Source organism: Xiphophorus hellerii, chromosome 6 (assembly GCF_003331165.1).
Source record: "Xiphophorus hellerii strain 12219 chromosome 6, Xiphophorus_hellerii-4.1, whole genome shotgun sequence".
NCBI lineage: Eukaryota > Metazoa > Chordata > Actinopteri > Cyprinodontiformes > Poeciliidae > Xiphophorus > Xiphophorus hellerii.
In genome coordinates, this window is record NC_045677.1 from 1,503,804 (window position 1) to 1,530,192 (window position 26,389).

Here is a 26,389-nt window from a genome sequence, read left to right on the forward strand (position 1 = left end):
GACCACAGGGGCTTCAGAAAAAAGCGATTTGAGCTGCCAGAAGGCTGCGTCAGCTTTGGGTGTCCAGATGAATGAAGTTTTGGTGGAAGTAAATGTTATGAGTGGTAGTGTGGTTTGACTGTAATTACGAAAGAACCGTCGGTAGAAGTTGGTTAACCCGGGTAACCTTTGGAGCTGTTTGCGTGTTTCAGGAACTGGCCAATCCAGAACAGACTTAATCTTCTCCTCGGTGGGTCTTACCTGTCCACCCTCAAGAATAAATCCCAGGAATGTGACTGGTGGTTGATGAAACTCGCATTTCTCCACTTTGACGAAGAACTTATTTTCAAAGAGGCATTGCAAAACAAGGCGGACATGTCTTTTGTGTTCAGCAATGTTTTTGGAGTAGATCAGAATATCATCTAGATAGACAAATACAAAAACGTTCAGAAAATCCGTCAAAACGTCATTAACTAGGGCTTGAAAAAACAGTGGGGCATTGGATAATCCAAAAGGCATGATGAGATACTAGAAGTGTCCAATGGGTGTTTTGAACACCATCTTCCACTTGTCCCCCTGCCAGATGCGGAGAAGGTGATATACGTTCCTGACGTCTAGTTTAGTGAAGACTGTTGCATCTTGAACTGGTTTCAAAGCTGAGGAGAGAAGGGGGAGAAGGTATTTGTTTTTAACAGTTATTTGGTTCAAACCTCTATAATCGATGCCTGGCCTTAAGAGCCATCCTTTTTTCCCCGACAGAGAGGAATCCGGCACCAAGGGGAGATGATGAGGGAAGAATTATGCCTGCAGAGAGAGAATTTTTAATATACTTTTCCATGGTTTCGCGTTCTGGACGGGAGATGTTATATAAATGGCTGGTTGGAAATGGGACTCCAGGGAGAAGGTCTACTGCACAATCATATGGGCGATGAGGTGGAAGAGAAAGAGCTTTAGAATTACTGAATACTGGTGCTAAATCGTGATAGTCGTCTGGGACAAGCAAAAGATCAAGAGGGTCAGCCTCTGATTCAACTGCCGGGGATGGACTAGGTGAAACTACTGAGAGGAAAAAAGTGGAGTGACAGTTAAGTGACCATAACTTTACATGCATTTCAGACCAGTTAATGTGAGAGTTATATTTCTGTAGCCAATCAAGACCTAGAACTATGGAGGAGTTTGCCGTGGGAAATACATAAAAAGTGATCTGTTCTGTGTGATTACTGGAAATAATCAACTGTAAAGGCCGAGTCTTGAGAATGATCTGGGGCACCTTTCACCTTTCAAGGCGGAGAGACATGGTAAGTGGAACCGTTTCTATGGACTAGGGCTGTTGTAAAAGAATATTTTAGTAATCGAGTGCTCTATAGAATATTTTTACGATTATTCGAGGAATTCTCTCTCTCTCTGTCTCTCTGAGTGAATGGAGATAGAGACGGCAGTGTCAGAGTGAGTGGATTTTTGAGTCTTTTTCTACCTTTTTCTGTCCGGTGTTTTGAACACATTTCTCTTCACACAGTTACTTGATTTTAAGTTTAGTTTTGGTTGTTCCAGACTGGTCCGGTAGTTTTTTGCTACTGGTTTGATTTGGCATTTGGCATCATGTCCGTTGTGGAGGGCGGTGGGGAGTTTGAAAAGCTGACACGTCAGCATGCTGTCAAACTCATACCAACAGTGAATTGTTCAGTAGAGGAGGCAGCCTTAGCTGTTGGAGGAGTGGTAGGTTGTGATAGTGTGAAATCTGCTTTCCGTATATATGGTGTGATTGTGATTTTTCTTGATAGTACATCCAAAGTGAATGATTTGGTATAGGGTCGTCATCATTCATGATACTTTCACATCGGTTCTCCCGCTGGTTAGTCCAGCTAAAAAGATCATCATCTCAAATGCAACCAAGTTTATTAAAAATGATCTCCTTGTTAAGGAGTTGTCACGCTATGGCCAGCTGGTTTCACCCATAGGTTGTCAATCTGTGCTTCTTAAGCACGTCGTGTTTCATAAAAGGCAGGTATTTATGATACGTAAGGATACAGCTAATGAGCTTAAGCTGTCCTTCAATTTCAAAATAGATGGGTTTAATTATTTGGTTTTTGCCTCTTCTGAGAACATGAAATGTTTTGGTTGCAGTGGAGAACGTCATATAAATTTATCGTGCCCAGAAAAGCTCAAGAATAGACAGTTGGTGAATGCTGCTGGCGATGTTGGTGGTTCCGCTGCCGCTGAAGCAGGCCGCGGTGCTGCTGAAGTGCGTCACGGTGCCGCTAAAGTGGGCGGCGATGCCGCCGAAGAAGGGTCGCGGTGACGCCAAGGCAGGCCACGCGGCGCTGGTGGTTTCACAATAGTCGGTGCGGGTCTTGATGTTGTTGGAGCCTGGGTTCCTGGTGATCCTTCTGTTGTAACTGCAGAGGAACCTGAGGTGCAATCCTTTATAAATTGTGATCTTTTTCATGAAGTTGATATCACTGATAGTGAGATGAAACATGATCAATCTGTGAGTAGTTTTGATGCAGATTCAGGGAAAAAAAGAATTGAGGAAGTTTTTTGTGAAAGCTTTTGTGAGGATGCTTGATGAGGAATTTTTGAAACTGTCCCAGAAAAGGAAATGTTCTGAACTTTCTAACAGCAGCACTAACACTCTCAGAGCTAAGAGAGCAAACAAAGCAGGAGAGAGCAGTTTAGAGTCTGATAGTGACCTGTGTTTGAGCCAGGATCAGCAGAATCTGTATCCTCCTGCTGAAATTAAAAAGTTTTTACAAAAAACTAAAGGACTCAGACTGATTTAAAGTAGAAGAATACAGTATTTTCCAGATTTAAAGATGTTTATTGAATCCTCTTTGGTTTTATCAAAGAAAATTGGACATTTTGTTGATGATGTGTTAACAGATCAAGATCAAGGTTTTTTAATTCCCTCAAAGATAAAAAGGCAGTTCTGGCCAACCTGTTGGGCACAGCAGCCAAAGGAGCCTTGGTCAGATCACGCTTCCTAAGTGTAACAGAGATGTCTCACTTTTTCTTTGGACTAGAAAAAAGAATGGGCAAAAAAAGATTGTTCACTCCCTAAAGTCTGACTGTGGTTCTACTATCTCAGATTCTTCTGAGATCAGGAAGTTAGCTGTCAGCTTCTATAAAGACCATTTTAAGAGTGAACATTTGGAGAATCCTGATGTTAGCAAAGGTTTCTATGAAGGACTTCGTCAAGTGGATGCTGAAGCCAATCGAAAACTGGAGGCTCAGCTCACGCTGCATGAACTGCATACTGTCTTGATGAGTCTAAAGAGTGGTAGATCCCCTAGCATGGACAGTCTTCCCGTTGATTTCTACAAGTCCTTCTGGTTTGTGATTGGCGAGGACTTGTTGGAGGTTATCACAGATAGCCTGCAGAGAGGTTGGCTGCCTCTGAGCTGCAGATGGCAGTTGTTACTCTGCTTCCAAAGAAAGGAGATCTACAGGATCTAAGAAACTGGTGACCAGTCTCTTTGCTCTGCACCTGCTACAAGATCTTTTTGAAAGTCCTGGTGTCTTAGGGAAGTGATGTCTTCAGTCATTCATGGAGACCAGATGTATTGTGTGCCTGGCAGACTGATAAGTGATAATGTCACTTTAAACAGAGATGTCTTGGAAATCTCCAGCTCATTAGGCATAGATATTGGTCTTATTTCTATAGATCAAGAAAAAGCATTTGACCGGGCTGAACATCGTTATTTGTGGCAAACTTTGACTGCTTTTGGTTTCAGCCCTGGTTTCATAGTTATGATGCAGGTTTTGTACCATGACATTGTGAGTGTACTTAAAAGAAATGGAGATTTAAGTGTTCCAGTCAATGTTTTAAGAGGAGTGAAGCAAGGCTGTTCTTTGTCAGGGATGCTTTATTCTTTGGCAATTGAACCTTTGCCTCATAAGCTGAGGAAAGATTTGCGTGGTGGTTCTATTCCTGGGTGTAATGTGTCTTTAAAGTTGTCAGCTTATGCTGATGATTTAATAGTTTTTGTAAACAAACAGGAAGATGTTTTAGTCAACATCGTCTTTCTTTTTGGCTGTATTTCTTCTGCAAAAATAAACTGGAGAAAGAGTGAGGCTCTAACTGTTGGAAGTCGGTTGGCGGATCAACTTAGTCTGCCTGGAGGCCTAGAGAAAAGGTGGGTTCAAATATTTAGGCGTGTTTTAGGGTAATGAAACTTTTGTGCAAAAAAATTGGGAAAATGTATTAGATAATGTAAAGGGTCGACTTTTGAAATGGAAGTGGATTTTACCTAAAATGTCAAGTTCTTGTCATTAATAATCTAGTTTCTTCTGCCATGTGGCACTGCTTGATGTGTGTTGATCCTCCAGTTTCTCTTTTATCAAATATTCAAAGGGCTCTGGTGGATTTTTTGGGGGATAAACTTCACTTCCTCAAAGTATTCTCTTTCTCCCGAGAGAAGAAGGTGGACAAGACCTGGTCCATCTGGCCTGCAGAGGTGCATTAAGTCAAGTGCCATCATTGAATTCGTAATTGATTATGTTTCAAAAGCAACTCTAAACAGGTGGGTTTTTTAAGGCAAGATTCAAAGGAAGTCAGTGTTTCAGCTGTTTTACAGTTTTCTGGAAGTTTGTTCCAAATTTGTGGTGCATAGAAGCTGAATGGTGCTTCTCCGTGTTTGGTTCTGGTTTGGGGATGCAGAGCAGACCAGAACCAGAAGACCTGAGGGGTCTGAAAGGTTAATACAACAACAACAGATCTGGAATGTATTGTGGTGCTAAGTCGTTCAGTGATTTATAAACTAACAGTATTTTAAAGTCTATTCTTTGAGCTACAGGGAGCCAGTGTAGGGACTTTAAACCTGGTGTTATGTGCTCTATCTTCCTGGTTTTAGTGAGAACGTAAGCAGCAGCATTCTGGATCAGCTGCAGCTGTTTGAATGATTTGATTGACAACAACTCATAGGTGGAAGTAAGAGCGCTGCCCTCCACAAATAATGATCTGGGCAGAACACTGGCGCTACATAATTAAACATAAAACATAAATAATTAAACATAACATGAAGCTTTGAGGCAGATAAATTTTCCTCGAGGAATTTTAATAATCAAGGTACTCGAATCATTCAAGTAATCGTTTCTCCCTACTATGGACATCCATTTTATGAAAGTTGAATCGATTATGTTCTGTTCACACCCGGAATCAATCATAACAGACAGAGAGAGTGAATTATTTTCGTGGAAAAGGGTAGCTGGTAGAAGTAGACAAGGAGATTTCTTTTTCTTAAATGGTCCGCCAGTCTCCTTGCATCTACTGGCGGGCCGGGCTTTTGGTCGAACAGGACAAGTAGCAATGAAATGATCGGGGGATCCGCAGTAGAGAGAAATAGGAGAACGTTCTTTTTTGTCTTTCCTTTGGAGTTAGGCGGGTGTGACCAATTTGCATGGGCTTGGGATCTGTGAGATTCTGCGGAGGTGATGGAAAGTGAGTAAGAATGGAGTAAGAACAATCTGACAGATGAGTTCTTCATGCTTTTTTCCTTAGTTCGAGCACGTATTCTATTATCTAGCCAAATGGTTAAACTGATTAATTCTTCCAGTGTAGCAGGCTCACCCAACATGGCTAGTTTGTCCTTTAAAGACTCGAGTGCATGAAAATATGCACTTTTTAAGGCATATGCATTCCAACCAGAGGTTGCTAATTTAATTCTAAAATCGATGGCAAAATCTGCCACTGATCTCTGCCCTTGCTTAATCGTCCTTAACTCATGGGAGTTGGACATTTTATCAGATTCTTGGGCAAAGACTGTTTAAACTCTTTCAAAAATTAATTGAAGGTGCAACCAAAATCAGCTGGGATTGGGAACCTTGCTTCTGCCCAGTCTAAAGCACATCCTGTTAATGGTGAAATTACAAAAGCAATCTTTGCACCATCATGAGAATTAACTCCCATGATGGTGATTGGGTAATGATTGAAAACAAGAGAGCATTGTAGAAGAAATCCACCACATTGATTAATATCACCTGAGAATTTTTCTGGAGTTAGGTGGATGAATTTCGGAAAACATGGAAGGACCGATGGATCAGAACTGGGACAGGAGGCTGGAGCTGGATCGGAGGTCTGTTGGAGAGGACCTTGTAAAAATTTAGACAATTCTTCGAGATGACGATTTGTTTCAGCTTGGTGGGCACCCAGGTCTTGTAAGCGATGTCATAAGTTTGAATGAGTGAATATTTTTCTGCCATGGTTCTCCTGACAGCGTCTGTGGGGTTAGACTGTTGGCCTGAGTGTTCTGTCATGTTGGGTTCACGTCTTTTAGCCCACATACTATTACACAATCAGGAGAACAGGGAATCAGATATATAAAGTTTTTTTTGACAATGATGAAATGTGAGAATTTGTGGTTCTTAGGCCTGTCGCGATAAACAATAAATCAATTAATCGTACGATAAATTAAAACTATCAACGTCATTTTAATTATCGACATTATCGTCTCTTCCGCCTTTTTCTCTTTCTGTTGATGACACTGAATGAAAAAAGGGCTCAACTCCGGTGCTCTCCACTGACCCCCCCCTTCCTCATTTCCTGAGTGTAAAGCCCAGCGCACACTACACGATCTTAGAACTGTCGGCCCATTTTCAAAACCTGACAGACCACACATTAGCTGACAGAAATCCTAGGTATAACTGTTCGATCGGGTTCGATCGTGCCGCGTGGTGTCCAACAATGGGCACAAAATAATGGCTACAATTCCAGTGAACTAATTTTAAAACCAGGCATTAATCAATGCTTTACTACAATCTACCTGCATGCATGTTGCTAGAGTCAGTCCTGACTGAATGAAAATCATTATAACCTATTTACGTCACGTTAACGAAGAACAGCTGAAAAGTTACTGGGTTTATCAATTACGGTAGTAATTTTGCTCCAACTCCTCCCCTTGTCATTTCTATATTTTTTGCATGTTGAATAAACATTAATGTTGTTTCCACGTATCATCTCCAATGGACCTTACTAGAGGGGCCACTTTTCATTGGCTGATGCCCATTCTACGTGGTCACGTGCGTGGCCGTCTCACAAACAGACGCTTCCCGTTAGCTAGGTATAGCATAACGGCAGACCTGATGCAACTTCTACACCTTGAAGCCTGTCTGCTACACAGTCTTACATTAGCTAAACAGATCAATATGCAATGTGTACTGTATCTGACATACACTAAAGATTTTATTTTAGCAGAAAAGGCTTTGGACTAAACTGTTACTCATGTTAGCCACTCTAGCACCAAGTACAGCTAGTCAATTAACCATTGCTGTGTTCAGGGAAGCGCTGATTAATAATCGAGAAATAAATATCAAGCCTGGAAACTTGATATTGTAACAGACTGAATGTTATGTTTTTAACGTAATCTCTGCTCGTCTTGCAGGGCGCAGGCGGTTACCACGGTAACTCAAACGAGTGGTTTTGAGTTGATCACCTGCTTTGGTTATTTTACCTTTGTTTACCTTTGCTGTGGCGCATTACAGCCGCTGTAGTTTCTAAACGTTGGACTAATTACCTCATTCGTTTGTGAGTATACGTCATTCACAAAAAACATCAAATAGAACAAATATATTTCATAAAATTTTAACAAACAAATGGCTTCTACCGCGATAATTATGTGAAATTAAATTAATTATATCCCAACTTCAGAAGATTTGCCTTTACCTTTACAGAGCTCTTTGGTTCCTCCTATCAGTCTGTAGCTTCTCATATTGAGGTCATCAAACCAAATTTCAGATCTACCATAACTGACTGACACCTGCTGGCCTCAGGTTTGCAACCAGCTTGTGACTGAGAAACCAGTAACCTGCTCCCAGATGATGACATGAACTTGTTAGTTCCTCTGTCCATTGTAGTAGCTGATATATTGTGAAAATCCGGTAGAAATGATGCACTAATCGAGTCATGTTTACATAGAAACAACGCGCCGCCAGGCTTTGTTTGTGAGACTTGCGATCACGTGGGTCGGTTGTGGGCGGAGCTTGGTAAGGTCCCCGCTGGACTTCGGGTTGCGCCGTGTCAGCTGTTTGGGATTCCCCTCTGTAATTTCCCCGCTTTCTGAATGGCTACCTGTCACATTCAACAGGCTGCCTTAACGCTCCCAGTCGGGGGAAACCCCTGATTTGGATCGGAACGGCAACGACGATCTACCATAACACACCACACAACCTTAGAAAGACCAACGTTCTAAGATTGTCCTAACGGGAAAAATAGGAGCAAAAAACCGTGTAGTGTGAACTATTGCATCAGGTAGTCGATGTGCCCATCTTCTCTATTTAAATCTGATGATTACTGAAGGGCAGCATAGTATACAGACTTCATAATCTGCACTCTTTTGGTTGAATGCAGTATTTATTTCCACTTTGGCTTTATGTTGTTTAGTTTTCTTTCAAGTGCATTTTTTGTTAATGAAGACTGAGAATCCATTTTATTTTTGTTTTTGGTTGTTTTGTTTATTTTGTTTATCATTCAGTGTTAAGTGTTCTTTTGAAAATAAAGTGTATCTATCTTTGGCAAGAAATCGCATGCATTATTACGTCATTTCCATTAAATCAGTGTAAAATGGTCTTCAAACAATATTATCGTTTATCGCTGTAATTTTTGAGACAATTGTTCAGCAAAATTTGTTATCGTGACAGGCCTAGGGGTTCTTGTCCTGTGAATGGAAGCCAGGGTCATCAACACTTTGAAGATAATGGGAGAGAGATGATGAGTTGAAGGTGAATCAGACAAAAGGACTTCAGGGGAAAATGAAGCCCATTCCTCATATAGTCATAGGTGATGAGGTGATTGATCATAAGTGTGCTGACTCAGTCAGCAGGCACGCCCTTCAGGCAGTGCAGTCTATAGGCACCATCTAGTGGATGACGAGGGAAACAGAAGACAACAGAAAATCCCCACATAGAGCGAAAAACCCTGGTTCCCAACAGTTGAATCAGAATAGAAAACATAAAAGATTGAGAATAGTAAACATAAAAAAGGAAGGAGGGGATGTGGCCTCCATATTTAAGAATTTTATAGCTTCTGATAAGATTTTTTTAGGTCATATTACATCTTTTGAATATCTGGTGCTAACTGTGTACAAAACCCCAACATGTGGAATTTTTTTTTTACTGACTTTAATGAACCTTTATCTGTTATATGCGTTGACTGACTGTTTAACTATTGTTGGAGATTTCATCATCCATGTTGACAAACTCGAAGACAGAGTGGCAAACACGCTGCGATACTCTTAATAATTTTGGTCTGACTCAATGTGATAAACAAGCAACATACAACTGAGGACACAAACTGGAACTGATTATCTGTAAGGGTGTGAATATTTTCAATGCCTCTGTAACTGATGTCGCTTTGCCTAATCATTTCACTGTTATCTTTGAAAGTACAATCTCCACTGACTCGCTAAGCAACATTCTTTCACATACAACACAGCAGAAACATTTAATGTATTACACACTTCCACATTGCCTTTATGCTGTAACCATGTAAATGAGTTGGTAGATAACTTCCATTCTAAAATTTCAGGTATCGTTGAATCCAGTGCTCCCATTAAGTTGAAGACTGTATCTGGCAGGAACAAGTATCCGTGGAGAAATGCGCAAACAGTCATAGGGCCAAACTTAAATGGCGTAAAACTCAATTTCAAGTTTTTAAAAATTAGATTCATAAAGAAAACTGTATAACTATCGCTCAACATTAAATATGCAAGGGAAATGCTCTTTGCAGAAATCATTAACAAAAACATTATTTGCAACAGTTGACAGGCTCACAAACCCTAAGATGAGTGTGTCACCTGAAATCCAGTCTGCTGCTGCCTGCAACAAATTTGCCAACTTCTTTCCAGAGAAAATATCCAGTACCAATGCTATCCCCAAACATAACAAACACAGAAAATTTCAACTATTTAACTATCCTGTTAACTATAAAAATCTAGAGGAAGCTATAAATCAATTAAGCTTCTAATCCTGCTGTCTAAACATCATCCCCACAACTTTCCTTGAGAAAGTCCTGCCATAACTGCCTGTCATTGCATGCAGTGGCGCAAAAGGTGGCTATGCAGTGTATGCAACGCATAGGGGCGCAAAAACGATGTGGGGAATTTTTTTTTCTAGTCAGCATTTTATGTACTTAACAGCTGTTTGTGTATGAAATGATCAATAACAGAGGAACAGCACTGATTAGGCGCCACCCTCCCTGCCAGCCGCTTTCCCCTCCCCTTCCCTTCGAGAACGCGCTGAGGCGCGTTTTTGTTCTTTTAAATTTGTAGTAATGCCTCGACAACAGGGAGCTAAAGATGGGTCGCAGAAAAAACTCCGGGGCACAAAACAGAAAACGGAAGAAGGGGAAGGATAAAGATGTTGGAGAGACGAAGAAAAACTTTTCAAAGTGGTTGAAAGACAGTAGGTAAGTAAGTCAGTGTATCAACAAGAGAGTTGTAAATATTCAGGTTAGCTTAAGCTGGCCTAAAATGACAGGCGGTTGTTGTTGTCCAATACCGGACGAGATTTATTCCGTATTGCTATAATGTCTGATAGACACACCTATCACACACATCTCAACAATAAGTATAATAATAATGACCAAACCAAAACACGGGAAATATTAGGGTCAGCTAAATTGTCATTGAGGGACCTAAATAGGACCCCACGAACTGACGATGTTGTCATGGTTACCTAGAGACGGACACTACGCAGCCGCAGTGAGCTGCTATCAACCAGTGTCTTTTTAAAATGTCCACCCGATACTATGTACACCGTCCTTAGAAGTAAAACCTCTGGCAAAAATACAGATGGTAGTGGGAAGACACAGGCTAAACAATCACAGTGACGTTTAATAGGGGCATTAAAAAATATATGTCGGCGATATTCAGTGGCACCCAGTGGGTTTGATATCAGACAGAATGGATCAGGAGAGGAACCGCAGAACCTAAAGAGCCAGACATCAGTCTCTTCGTCCCTCAATCATTTCCTGAGACCGAAAAAATAATATAGATGGCAATTTAAAGAACAAAATCATACAAATAGATGAATAGTAAATAAATATTGTGAAGAGAACATTAAAACGTTTGTTAGGATTGTGTAGGAAAAATGTTGATATCTTTTATAAATACAGTGTTTTGTGGTCAATATTATTTCACCATTTTATTAATGTGGGTTGCCAGTTTGGATCAGGCTTTCTATCAAGCTATAAGAATGATAGAAAACATGCTAACAAAAAGCCTCAGACCTGCAGACACAGGCTAACAGAAGCGGCTCTTTGGCTCACTTGTACAAGTTCATGTGGGGGAGGCGCCGGTGAGATGTTCGCATCCACCTCAAAAATATGTAGTTGCACCCCTGATTGCATGTGATTTGTTTCAAATGATAAACTCATTCCTCTCATCAATTGTTTTCCCCCAGGCTTTAAAAACAGCGTTTATAAAACCATTGATAAAAAACAGCCTGGAAAAATCACTACTGCAGAATTACAGGCCAATCTTCAACCTTCCATTCATCAGCAAAATTATTGAAAAAGCTGTTTCAACTGTTGAATAGTTTCCTACTGATAACAAACCGCTTTGATGTCTTTCAGTCTGGTTTTCATGGTTACAGTACTGAGACTGCCCTTGTAAAAGTGTTCAATGACATCCATATAAACACAGACCGTGGAAGAACCACGGTGCTGATTCTGTTGGACCTCAGTGCAGAGATGGGTCAGCCATTCTGGTCCAGTACTCAACTGGTTCGAATATTACATAAAGAACAGGAATTTCTTTGCATCAATAAGTGACTTCTCATTGAAGCGGACAGAAATCACATGCACCGAGCAGATGCTTAGAACATCTGAATGTCTGAACGACTGAATGTGCCACAACATTCTCCAACTGAACAGAAACAAAACTGAAGTTATTATGTTTGGACCTAAAGAGTAATGATCTAGAATTAATGCACAGCTTCAGTTATTACAACTAAAACTGTCAGGTCTAAATACCTATTAGAGACAATTTAAACAAATACAGGAAAGACAAGAGAGTTAGATTCTTTGTTTCTCGCGAGGAGAGCAGACAGAGATGTGTTTACAGTTACAAATCTCCGACCGCTCTGCAACACATCTGTCTGTTCCTCTCTTTTATTGATCTTTAGGAACCCTGCCACAAGGGGCGCTGCAACTCTAAAAGGGTGGAGTCAAAGCATTCATCACATGGTTGCAGCGCTAAATAACATTCACTTCTAGACACATGTTATCTATACTCTAGATTCCTTTTGCTTCCAAGAACGGCGTTGAATAAGACACGTTGCATAGCTTCAAAGCAACGGCTTTGTATCACAAAGAAGCACAGAGCAGAGTTTATTGTCAGGCATGTAAAACTCTGCTGGGAGCAATTAACACCTCTGTCTTGTAGGAAGTCCTGCAGGGCAACAGCTGCTGAGAGTAGCTGTCACCCCTATTTCCCAGGGAAGTCTCAGGATAGAATCAAAGTTATTTAACACACAGAAACATTATCTAAATGTAACTACAAGGCTACATGATACAACAAATATTTGATAATTACTAATAATACAATTTACCTAACATTTCCGCCCTGTTTAACAAATATTTGTTGCACCGCTCATATAACTCCAAAAAACAGTCTCTTCAAATGATTTTCAGCTGGGAGATCCCAGTCCAAAAGCCAGGATCTGGATACTTATCAGAAGAATCCTCATCAGAGTATTCTTTGTCAACATCAGATTTTTTCTCTAATAAAGGATACATCTGTGCCATCTGGTCCTCCATGGGTGAAATCGCTGTGGTAATGAGGTTAAACAAAGAACGCAGGCACAGAACAAAACAACATCCACACAAAGTCAAAATTGCAGCAAAAACTGAAATTGATACTAAGACAGAGGACACAAGGTTTCTATACTTCCCAAAGGCATCCATCCATGCATCCCACATGGAAGTATCCACTCCAGAGTGTTCCTTCATTTTGCCATTAAGGGTGCGAAGCCCTGTAATGGCCTTCGTTAAGCTTCCATCAGCTGCTGTATTGTTTGGTAAAAATGTGCAACATTTTTCTCCAAAAATCATGCACACCCCTCCTTTCTCAGCCAGCAGCATGTCAAGAGCTATGCGGTTCTGAAAAGCCATCAGTGAAGTAGCAGCCAGCTGTTCATGCACTGCCTCGAAACCAGCCTGTGTCCAGTTGCCCAGTTTTTGTACATTGTAATGGATGTAATTTATTCTGTCTACGTTTTTGTTAATCGTGCACCACCAACAAATTGTAGATTCAACCCCACCCTGATCAACTAATTTATATTCATCAGGCACTCCACGAGGGACTCTGATGGCATCGATGTATGTCGGATCAGTATCTGTATTTTTCCATGTCACTTCACGTTTCTGTAAGTGTTGCCTCTTCTGTAACAAAACACTAGACAAAGAAAGTATTAGATCTTCAGCAAATGTAGGACAGACATATACAGGCAATAACAGAGAAAACTAATGCACAAAACCCTGTTACCACCAGCTTCAAAAGACATGTTTCCAAAGTAATGTTTTGCCAAAATGTTAAACATATGCAGATCTTTCTCTTAAATCAATCTTATAAAATAAAACTAAACAAACAAAACAAAACAATAAACAAAAGCTTAAAATTTGTTGCAGTTGTACAGTTTACATTTATCATCAAAACAATGAATATCAAAGTGAATTAGACAGTCCAGTTTAAATTACTTTTATAGTACAAACTGGATCTTACTGGTTATTTGTCTAAAACATTCAACATGCTTTCCTTAAACAAAAATTCAAAAGAGTTAAACTTGGAGCAATTATAATGTCAATGTATAATTTGACAAATCTAGGCATTTTCAGAATATACCAATTTTACCTAGGTCTTTTGCTTGTCGTTGAATTTAACGTTTTATTCAAAATCATTTTAAATGGATGTAAATCAAAACAAAAATCAAGTTTAGAAAAATCATTATAATCCCACCTGAGTACTTTTACTGATTAGTGATAACTTTAATCAATAACAGATTCTTCAAAACATTTCTTTAAACATTCTTGCTCCATTAAATTAATGCTCTGAAAATGGCTAACACAATAATATTTTTAATTTCTATAATTGTTTTCCTAAGTTAATTTACCAAAATATGCTTCATTAATCGCTATAAATTTGTTATCTATTGTTTCAAAATCCTTTAGCCCATTGTCAGAACATGTTTCAATGGAGAACGACTCAAATCCATTCAAAAGAAACATATATTTCACCAGACCATATCTTTCCTTTCACTTTTTATGTGTAACACGGATCAAACATGTTCTTCAAAAATAAAAAATATTATTCAAGTAATATAAAAGATAACCCTATAACATATTCTCCCCCCTGTTGATGCATTATCTGCTAACGCATCACATTTCCACTACTTTTAAATAACGATGTTGATAAAACAGGTTTATGATGTTCCCTGAGAAATTCTACCAAATTCAATGCTGCCTTTTTCCCAAAAGGTAAAACTCGTCAAAACAAACAAAACAATTTATGTTAGCATGCTTTATCTTCAAGATTACTATTTTCCCAAAACACTTTACATTACAGTTTTAAAGCTCCTTATCTCATTTTATTCTTATAATTGTCAAATAATTCATTTTACAAACTCCTCAAAAATTTTCACTAGTGTTTGACAAGGCGTGTTTACCAATTAAGACTCTGTGAAGGTTTTTGCATTAACCAGCCAGAGAGACGTTGAAGAAAATTCAAAAATATAGTCTACAAAGAAAATCCAAAAATGATAAATTGGGCCCAAACTAAAATCAACATAACAAATACAATTCAGTTGTTAACAGAACAAACTCAAACACAAACTGACCTAACAAACAAGACATGAGGGGAACTTAAATAGTGGCTGATCAGACCATTAACACATAATAGGGGTAATTAACACACAAAAACCTAACAAATACTGGTCAAAATATTACCAAATCTACAAATGAAAGAAATTAAATCGTTATATTTAACAAAATATAAAGAACGGACACTTAAAGTTAACTAAATTAGTGCACAACAAATAGCTAAACAAAAAGTCAGACCAACGAAAACAAAATTCAAAAATAAAAAAAAATCCAAACTACTCACTAATCAATATATAAAGTAATATTAAAGGAAAACAGTAAATCAGTGTTTGGATGCAAAAAACTTATATTTAACATTTTCCACATTATTCCTTGCTCACTAAGTATTTACTTGCTTAAACTATTTACACTAAAGAGAAAATGTTTCACTAAATCTAAGCACAAACCTGCCTTATGTAATGATAAAGATCCTCTAAAATTAATTAAATCCTTATATTTTTAGATTTCACAAATTATATTTTAAAGTTACACTAATCTGAGCAACCTCTATTGTCAGATCACAAAGCAAATCTATAACCCCACCATAAAATCCCTCCCCCACTTCTCGGAGGGGCCGACTTTATGGCAGGAAAGAGAGCCGATAAGGATTTCAAGAGGAACTCCTAATTCTTTATTAGGCTTTTGGCACTCGAATCATCAGATATGTTTTAGTTTCTTCTAGTTTTAAAATTTGGACTTAAAAACCTTTTGTTGTTCCTCTACTGATATTTTGTCAGGAGGTACTTTTAGATGTTGGGAGTGAAAGTGATTTACATCACACCTTCTCGTTCTGTCTTGCTGAGTTACTACAAGTGGGGGTTGCTTCGCGCTTAAAAATAGTGGTATGCTAATAGCTTCACATGTTAATTAGTTGAATCTAGTGGGGGTAGAAGTTACAGCACAGCTGTAGCTTGTTCTCTACAAAAGTTCCACCAGATCCTCTTTGATTAACCCATAAGTTATTTCTAACTTAATATTATCCTTCAACAACAAATTTGTACAGTGTAGCAAACTTTTTCTATATTCAATCAATTTCTTAGTCAACAAGTGAGTTACTTCTATTTTATTCTGTCCTGTAGATTTAATAATATTTTATCTATCCTAAAGTTTTGGTCAGTTTAAAAAGACTGCTTGTGAAACTATCTAGAATCGGTTGCATACTGCAGTTTGTTGTTATCTGAGCAATGCCTCTTACAGTTAGAGCCTGTTTCTATTTATTTATTAACTTTATTTCCTTATTTCATTTGCAGCCCTCTCTTCTTTCTGTAGGCATTTTTTTGAAATGAAATGACCTTTTGTAATGCATTAAAAGTTCTTAAAAAAGAAATAAATCCATAAATAGAGTAATGTTAATGTATCTGTCTTACCATCCCCCCAGTTGAGACATGCGAAAACGCCATGGCTCAATATTGCAACCCATTATACAAAGTTTTTTTTGTTGGCAAGATAGGCCTATTTGCAGGTCACTTATAAATTTGATCTTCCATTTTTTTTTTTGTCCATTTTTAATCCAAAGATCCTTTTCTTTGACAGGACTGAATTGCTGCATGTCTTTTAGGATCTTTTGTCATATGTTTGATTTTTTTTTTTCCATATATAAGATCGTTATTTGTCCCTCCGCTGTTTTTTTTTTTTTTTTTTCCATCTCATCAGCGAAGGCGTTCCCTAGAAACACTTTATCTTTCCCTGTAGTGTGTGCGGCACATTTACAGATTGCTAGTTGTTTTGGTAGCTGCACAGCTTGTAGTAAATCTTTTAATAGGTCTGCATGAGTTACTGGTTTTCCTGTAGAAGTTATCATACCCCTATTTTTCCAGTATTGTGCAAACGTGTGTACTGTTGCAAACGCATATTGACTATCGGTGTAAATCGTCACTTCCTTATCTTTCATTAATTTACAAGCGGTGGTTAGCGCTATCAATTCTGCAGCCTGAGCTGAATAATGCGAGGGAAGTTTTTCAGCTTTTAACACTAGTTTTTCAGTCACTACTGCATAACCAGTTTGAGTTGTCCCTCGTACATTTTTCTTTGAGGAACCATCAACAAAAGTATTTCACCTTTATCTAATGGTAGATCTTTTAAATCATTTCTACTCTTTGCGTTTTGTTCTGCCATTTCCTGACAATCATGCTTTGTACCATCATCTGGAAGAGGTAACAAAGTTGCAGGATTTTAAAATCGTGCATCTTTCAATAGTCAGACGAGGTTGCGATAATAATGTGCTCATACAGGAGAGATGCCTCGCAGGCGATAAAAAATCATATTTGTTCGTAATAATAGTGCCGAAACTGCATGTGGTACTTTTAATGTTAACGGATGAAACAGTACAATAGGAGCACTAACTTCTACTGCCATAGAAGCAGCAATCACTGCTCTCACACAGGGAGGCTGGGCACACGCCACACTATCAAGTTTGGAAGAAAAATATGCTATTGGTCTCATTTTATCACCATGTTGCTGAACTAGCACCGAGGTCATATACTGACCTTTGCAATCCACCATCTGGAAAAAATGTTTTTTATAGTCTGGTAAGGCGAGCGCAGCACTTGACACTAGGGCCTGCTTTATTTCACTTAGTGCTGTCTCTGCTGCCTCTGTCCATTCCAAAGAGGAAGACATTTTCAGATCTTTTTCATACATTAGTTTGCTTAAAGGGGCCACAATTTCTGCATAGTTAGGCACCCAGTTTCGACAATAGTTAGTTAATCCTAGAAAAGACATCATCTGTTTTTTTTTTTGTTTGCGGTTTAGGTGCTTGGAGAATCGTTATTTTTCTATCCTCCATTATGGTCCGCCCTCCTGCACTTAAATTATGACCCAAATATTTTACTTGTTTTTTACACAGTTGGAGTTTATTTTTATTGACCTTATGACCTTCCTCAGCTAAATGTTTTAGAAGTGCTAAAGTGTCTTGTTTACAGATTTCCATGTTTGGAGATGCTAATAAAACATCATCTACATATAACAAGACTTGGCTCCCTCCTGGAGGTTGGAATGTTGACATACTGGCACTCATCACTTGAGAATAAATTGTAGGGCTCTCACAGTAGCCCTGGGGCAGTCTGGTGTATGTGTACCTGTTCCCTTCAAAAGTAAATGCAAACCAAAATTGACTCTCCTTATCTACTGGTATTGAGAAGAAGGCATTACTGATATCTACAACAGTAAATATTTTTGCATCTGATCTAAGAGAGTTTAACAATGTATATGGATCAGGTACACACGGCGCCCTTTGAATGACGGCATTGTTTACTGCTTGTAAATCTTGAACCATGCGCCATCCAACAGAAGGTGGTTGTTTTTTAACAGGAAAAATAGGAGTGTTACATGGAGAATTTTCACACTGCACTATGACTCCTGCCTCAATAAGGTCTTTAATTACTGGCTTTATACCCTCCTGTGCATCTGTTTTTAAAGGATATTGCTTAACTTTTGGTCTAAACTCTGTTTTGGGTCTAATTTGTACTGGCAAAGCTTCCTTGACAAGACCCACGTCTGTGGGCCCCTTTGACCATAATTTATCAGGAACGTCTTTTAAAAGGACTTCCTCTTCTTCTGTAAGAAACATTTGTCAGTTTTGTTTGGAGTACAAATGTTGTCCCTTTTGCACCCATGTTGTCCAGAACAATGCTTTTCTAGTTAACCCAGTGGAAGCACTAGTTTCTATGTTTGAGGAAGTAGTTACCCAATCGGTAGCTGCTTCTCCTTCCTCAACAAAATTACCTAATTGATTCTATTGCTCATTTCTTTGTTTAAACAGAGATACATACGGGGAGTTCCACGTTCTGTCTAAAGATTTCAAATCATCAGGAAGAGCGACAGCTGCAACGACTGTGTGTTTTGTATCTGTATACAGATAGGTCACTGTGATTTTAGCTGGAGTGACCTTGTTGAGCCTGTCTTCATAAATCTTGTCAGGCTCAGCCGCATTCCTGAACCAAAGAGTTATGTGTAAATTGTCAGGAGGCATTTGATCCTGGGGGCAGAGAAGGCTCCCTCAGTCAGGAGTGCCTGAGTAAAGTTGGGTGGGGGTCTGTCGGCACATCTAATGTATAACAATAGTGTGGATTTCCATTGCCCTTAACAACAAAGAAATCTCCCCTTTTTTTTTTTTTTTTCTTCTTCTTCTTACTGCCGTTTAACTGCTATGTGCCCATCAGTGGTTGGAATCAAAGCTCATTTGATTTTAAACTGGCTGTCGGCTTAATTTTACTTAGACTTTTCCCCATTTTTTTTGTTTTATAAAAAATCTTCGTTTGTATAAAATTTGGCCCAGTTTTTCGACTCCTAGGGAATCCTATTAACTGGAGATCTTTTCAGTAGGCCAGCAATTAAAAATACCTGTAGTGGTAACCTCCGCTTCAACTCTTTCGAGTGGGAGGTTCTTACCTCTGCATCCAAGACAGGTTTGCTGGTTACAACCCTACTGTTTTATATGAGATAAAACACCAAGTGGTATTTATATCTCCAATCACACTCACAATCATACGTTTGTTGCGGAACTTAAGCACCTGCTTCGCCGGACTCCGCCATCCGTTCCAATTACAATTTTAATGCCTGATTTAAATATTTTTATTATTGATTAAATTTTATTATTATATATCGAATTGAGGAAATTTTATTATTTTAATTTTTATCGGCTAATTGATTAAATTTTATTATTTGTATTTTTTATCTTCCAATTTATTAAATTTTACTGCAGGTTTATACTAGGCTCCGTGCGCCTTTTCCACGAAATTTTTACGTAAGGACTTCGGACGCCCTTCACGGATTATATTTGTACCTGTTAGAGTCTAGAATTTCCAGGGTTTTCTTATTCGCGCAATGACCCGCAGTCATTCGCCACACTTTTAAACAAGAATCTACTCACCCTCTCCTTTCTTCCCCTCAGAGCCGTCAACCGTAAGATCCCAGCAGGCAGGCAGAGCGCCAGCCCTTGAACAGGTTCTGATAAGCTTCCACTAGGAAACTTGCCGTGCGCACGGTCTTTACTGGGGTCCACCATGCCCGCTGGAATCCTTCCGGTATATTGGCATCCGGCTGCGAAGGACCAAATAATGTCAGGTCTAAATACCTATTAGAGACAATTTAAACAAATACAGGAAAGACAAGAGAGTTAGATTCTTTGTTTCTCGCGAGGAGAGCAGACAGAGATGTGTTTACAGTTACAAATCTCCGACCGCTCTGCAACACATCTGTCTGTTCCTCTCTTTTATTGATCTTTAGGAACCCTGCCACAAGGGGCGCTGCAACTCTAAAAGGGTGGAGTCAAAGCATTCATCACATGGTTGCAGCGCTAAATAACATTCACTTCTAGACACATGTTATCTATACTCTAGATTCCTTTTGCTTCCAAGAACGGCGTTGAATAAGACACGTTGCATAGCTTCAAAGCAACGGCTTTGTATCACAAAGAAGCACAGAGCAGAGTTTATTGTCAGGCATGTAAAACTCTGCTGGGAGCAATTAACACCTCTGTCTTGTAGGAAGTCCTGCAGGGCAACAGCTGCTGAGAGTAGCTGTCACCCCTATTTCCCAGGGAAGTCTCAGGATAGAATCAAAGTTATTTAACACACAGAAACATTATCTAAATGTAACTACAAGGCTACATGATACAACAAATATTTGATAATTACTAATAATACAATTTACCTAACAAAAACCTAGCGATCAGGCCCGAAATCTGGGTGTAGTGATGAACTCCGATCTGAACCTTAAGAGCCACATAAAGACAGTAACAAAGTCAACCTTCTATCACCTGGAGAATACTGTATATTGAGGGTTAGAGGACTAATGTCTAAGCAAAATCTAGAGAAACTCATTAATGCGTTTATCTTTAATCACATTGATTACTGCAATAGCTTTCTCACAGGTCTGCCCAACATCTCAATCAGGCAGCTGCAGCTGATCCAGAATGCTGCTACTGACATACTCACTAACGCCTGGAAGATAGAGCTTTAAAATTCCGTTATTAATTACAAATCACTGAACAGCTTAGTGCCACAATACATTAAAGATCTGCTGTTGTTGTATCAACCTTCCAGACCTCTCAGGTCTTCTAGTTCTGGTCTGCTCTGCATCCCTAGAACCAGAAACCAAACATGGAGAAGGATCATTCAGCTTTTATGCACCACAAATCTGAAATAAACGTCCAGAAACCTACAAAGCAACCAAAACACTGAGTTATAGACTAAAACCCCACCTGTTAAGTGTTGCTTGAAAACATAATCAATGAAAAATCAATCAACATTTTGATGTGTAACAATGGCACTTGACAAAATATAATGCTTCAATTATTATCTGTGTGTTCTATGACTTTGTATTTTTATGATGTAAAGCACTTTGAACTGCCTTGCTGCTGAAATTTGCTATACAAATAAACTTGAATAATTGATAATAAGCTATCAGTTTTTAACTAATAACACAATAACTTGCCAAGAAATTGTCAAAATAAAGAAACTAAACTGAAATGGTTGCTTTGGATTTCTTGAATTGACTTTTTGTGAAGTTCCTAGTAATTGCCTATAGTAGAAATACCACTGTGAGCTGGTCAGAAAATTAAGTATGCTTTTCATTCTTAAAACTTGTCAGAGATACAGTATGCTGATTCAATTCAATTAATATAGTGCCAATTCACAACATATGTCCTCTTAAGGCACTTTACAAAGATCATTTCAGTTCAATCAGACATAAATTCCAATTGATCTTAAATATCAAGCAGTATTCTACATCAGTCCATCTCATTATTGTCTGCATAATTTTTTTATGCAACGAAATCTGGAAACATAGAAACATATGCTACTTGATGCTGCTATAGAATCAAGGCCAAATCTTAAAGTTTAGTAATATCAGTACCAGGCATGTGGCAGTGATATTATTGCCTAATATCTCCTGACATGGTACTGTCTTCCACTGACACCCCAAGTTGGTTGAGGCAGATGGCCACTTGTACTGAGCCAGGTCCTGCTTCTGCAGGGGGTTTCCTCCTGTTAAAGGGGAGTTTTCCTCTCTCCTGTCATTAAAAGTATTGTTGTAAAGTCAACAATATAACACAACTAATTGTCCACTGTCGCTACATGCTCGTCCAGGACGATTGAATGCTGCAAGTCAATGACTCGACGCAATCTGTTGGGTTTCCTTAGAAAGAAACTTTTTAATCTACTTTCAATTATTTGAGCATACTGTACTGTTTGAGAACTAGCATCAGTTGAAATGCATGTGAGATTGAATTGAATTTTTTTTTCATTTTGTAAAGTGCTTTGAGATGACATTTGTTGTGAATTCTTATTACATAAGTAAACTTAACTGAATTTAAATTGATCTTAATGTTTTTATTTTGACTGGGTTTAAAATGCTAGTGAGCTCTAACAGCATATGATATTTTTCTACTACAGGTGAAGGAATTTTACCCACAATAAACTTAACAGAAAATGACCTACAAAAAGTCCCAACTCACTTAAAACTGAAATTGCAACAAGAAAAACATAAAAGGCAAGGTCAGAAATTTAGGTGGCAGCTGTGCCAACTTTATTTATAGGCAGTTTAAAAACAGGGCAACTGACCAAAGCACAAATAACACATGTAAGCATTAAAACACAAATACAATAATACATATAAAAGATGTTATAAAGCTATTCCAACAAATAAACTGAGGGCCCAAAGCCAATAAAAATGATTTTTTTAGAGATTAAAAATACACATTGAAGAGGCCTGTCTGATTTGTACTGGCAAAGAATTCCAAAGCTGCCACAGAACAGAGTTGGTCTCTTTCAAGTTTCCGCTATGTCCTTAACACGGCGGGATTGCTGGATGTGCCGAAGAGACAAACGCACAAGAAAGAACAGCTACTATGTAACAAACGTGAAGGTGAGAAAATAGTGAAGTCTCATAGTCTTCGGCTTCTCTGAAATTTATAGATGATCCAAAACCTGACTTTGATGGAGATATAAACACTGGCAACAAATGCTGAAAAAGCCTTTATTATAATAAACTAAAATAATCTTGATCCACTGATTGAACTCATGAGTTGTATCAAAATTCTATGTCTATTAATTGTCATAATAAACTTTTTATTTAGGTGCATGTAAACATGTAATCTTCAAAGTTATAATCTCTTTCTGCTGTACACTTTGTTTTTCTGAAATATGTGCTAACCCTGTAAACACATTCTGCTGCCATTCTTATCCAGTATTATAAAACATTAGAATATTATACTTCCATCTATCCATTATCCAACACGTTTATTACAAGTAGGGGTTGTGAAGCCTGCTGGTGCCCATCTCTAGAGATCAATGGGCGAGAGGCGGGATTACCCTGGAAAGGTCGCCAGCCCATCGCAGGGCAACACAGAGACAAACAGGACAATCATGCACACACACACACACACCCACAGCTAAGGAGATTTTCAGCCTGACAGTCATGACTGTGGGAGTAAGCCGGAGTACCCGGAGAGAACCCACACATGCACAAGGAGAACATGCAAACTCCATACAGAAAGACCCCTGGCTGGGATTTGAACCCAGGACCTGTTGTTGGTAGTAATAGCATACCTGCATCATAGCAAATACCCCACTTATCCTGCCTCTTATGAGATTAGGATGGGGTAATTTATTTGCTGTTAGTTGTTAGTGTTAGTGCTCTAGTGGACCATGCATCCTATCAACTCCAAGAAGTGATGACTTCATGGGATTATTTAAAAAAATATTAATTTCAAATATAAAATTTGTAGGCTATTTCCCAACATGGTAACAGAGTGACGGTGATAGGAGTTTGCCCCACAATTGGCATGTTGCTGGTTTGATACCCACTCCACATACCTCACAGCTTGCCACTGGATAGTAGCAAGCTCATACCCCATAGCTTGCCACCATCACTGCGATCTGTAGGGTGAAGTGCTTTGGGGTAAAGCCATTTACCATAGAAAGAGTTTGGGTCTGTCTGCCTGGGGCTGCTACAGCCAACAGGAATCATGTCTACCTACGACATTAATAAATAAATGTGTAGATGGCACATTCGTTCTCATTATTATGGCATTTAGCAAATGTAAATAATTGTAGTCATTCTAAATGACCTAATAGAGAAGTATGGTCTGCTATATGGTGTCTTTTGTTTGGTATATGTAAAATTCAGGTTTCAATAGTGAGTTTAAAATGAAAACATATTAGTGTCCAAGTTGTTTTAATGCATTTTAATACAGTCCAATTTTAAAAAAAACTTTTCAAATTACACTGCAGTCCTCAAACGCTTTCTTGAAAATTTGAACAATTTGACTGAGACCCATGAAACATTTTTCTGCTTACTTTCTGTTTCTACTGTGTTAGAAGATTTTTACATTAGTACATTCAGAAATATGTGTGAATGATGTTGTTTTTAGTTCAAGCATTGGTCTTTAAACTTTAACCTTCTGTGTTTCTTTCTGTCTGTTCTAGGGATGACAGCAGCAGCCTCACTTGTCTCTCTTGCATGGGCTTTAGCCTCCTACCAAAAGGCTTTACGAGAGTCCCGGGACGACAAAAAGCCTATTGGCTACCTTGCAGTTATCATCCAGTTCTGCTGGCACTTCTTCACTATTGCAGCCAGGGTCGTCACATTTGCCCTCTTTGCCTCTGTTTTTCAACTCTACTTTGGCATCTTCATTGTCCTGCACTGGTGCATCATGACTTTCTGGATTGTCCACTGTGAGACAGACTTCTGCATCAGCAAATGGGAGGAGATTGTGTTTGATATGGTGGTGGGCATAATATATATCTTTTCCTGGTTCAACGTCAAAGAGGGATGTACAAGGTGAAAACACTTATGAGCACACTCTTATCTTAACCTTGTGAAGACATATTTTTTTTAGATGGAAAGTATTTCTAAATGGAAAAGGTTAGCTTTAATTTAGGTTCTGCAGAGTACTTGTTTTAAGGCCCAAAACATTTAACCTAATTTAAGAATGGGGTGAAAACATTTCTTTAGAACAATAAGGGTACATAATTATAAAAGGATTAATTTGTCAACAAAAACAGAATATTTAGTTTTTTAGTACTGAAGAGTGTTGTTAGTGAAGCCAAACTAACAAATCACAATGCAAAGCAGAAATAAAACAAAAATAGTAATTGGGAAACTAAAGTTTCAATATTTTGCTGAATTCAAAATTAACTTTTGGATAACTGTTTCTCTATTTACTGATCATTCACTGCTGTGAAGGACCTACAGTATATTAATATTTTGGAATATTAGTATGGTGGATGTAGAAGTGGAAATATCCATGTGTCTCAGTAATGTGACATGCAAATATATTTTAAAAATTATGTTTTGAAAAATTTTATGGGTTGTTGAAGCATAGAGGTCAGCCAAATGACATGTCCCCACTGACCAATGTTAGTTTTTCAATGAATATAAAACAAAAATACCCAGTAACTGCATGTTATTTCTACTAATATAAACATTTTTAGGTATACTTTAACCTAAATAAAAAAAATATGATAAAAATATATGAATTATTTATAAAACAGCACTTTTTAATCATGTCCCTCCAGTTTTGTTTAACCCCATAACAGCATACCAATCCCTCCTTTTTATAAATAATGCCTCAGTCTAATTTCATTAACACCCCGTTAGTTGATACTACATTGTTATAATTTTTTTATAATAAAAAAACAAATATTAGACTAATATTTGTTGGACTGTATGCAAAGTTTAAAGAATGAGTCAAAAATATAAAAAAAAGCCTTGTTTAATGTTTATTTTAAAGTGTATTTTCATGATTTATGAAAAGCGCTTTTACATCAAGTTGCCATATTCTACTTATCAGTCTAATTATTATGATTCAGAATCAAATAAAATATACTTACAATTAGTTATTTTAATCAAGGGACAGGGGATCTCAAAGGAACTGGAAGAATTAGTTTAATTGTGTTATAGAGTTATACTCATAGAGGAATGAAATTGTCCCGTTACGAACTTAGAGCAACCTAAGTAACAAAGAAATTCGTAATAATGTTTGGGATTTCATGCATAAAGTGAGGAAACATATTTTCTTGGAGGTTCAAAGAGTCCTTCAACAGCTGCAGTGTTCAAAAACACAATTTTTTGTGGGATATTTTTTAAGTAACCTGAGACTCCAAAATGAACCAAATTCAGAGAATCACCCAGCTAGAAAGAAAACATTTAAACTGAGTAAACACATTGCATGATTAAAATGACTGTTTAGAGTTCTTCTAAAATACTGTTCATACCCTTGGCTCTGTTGCCTGATTGTATCCAAGCAGTTTGAGATTAAAATCCTGCAGAACACAGCACAATGAAATAAAAAAAACAATATCAAAACTGTTTATCCTAAGCTAGCGTTTCTCAAAGGGGGCGGTAAACAGGTGTTCTGTCTATCTGTGCTACCCGTGAAACTGTCCTACCTTGTGGTAATGCGCATTTGCACTTCGATGCTACGTCACATACTGTTTATTCAGGAGATTTCAAATACAACCTACCTGTGGAAGAATAGTTTCATGTGTTTTATTTCATCGGAGATTACGGTACGTTTATTTAATTTATTTTATACCTGGCTTTCATTAAGCTGCTGTATTA

General features: G+C 38.2%; 1 protein-coding gene and 1 long non-coding RNA gene across 2 annotated transcripts in view; both read left to right on the forward strand.

Moving 5' to 3' along the window:
- The window catches only part of xkr4 (XK related 4), a 63,372-nt gene that overhangs the window by 30,692 nt on the left and 6,291 nt on the right, over positions 1–26,389 (forward strand). The window contains exon 3 of the mRNA XM_032565070.1: positions 24,253–24,607. Coding sequence (XP_032420961.1) covers positions 24,253–24,607 — 355 coding nt within the window. The remainder of the gene's footprint in view (positions 1–24,252; positions 24,608–26,389) is intronic.
- LOC116721396 (uncharacterized) lies at positions 16,459–17,075 on the forward strand. Its single transcript, XR_004339589.1, has 2 exons — positions 16,459–16,596; positions 17,030–17,075. It is a non-coding gene; the product is annotated as an uncharacterized LOC116721396 (long non-coding RNA).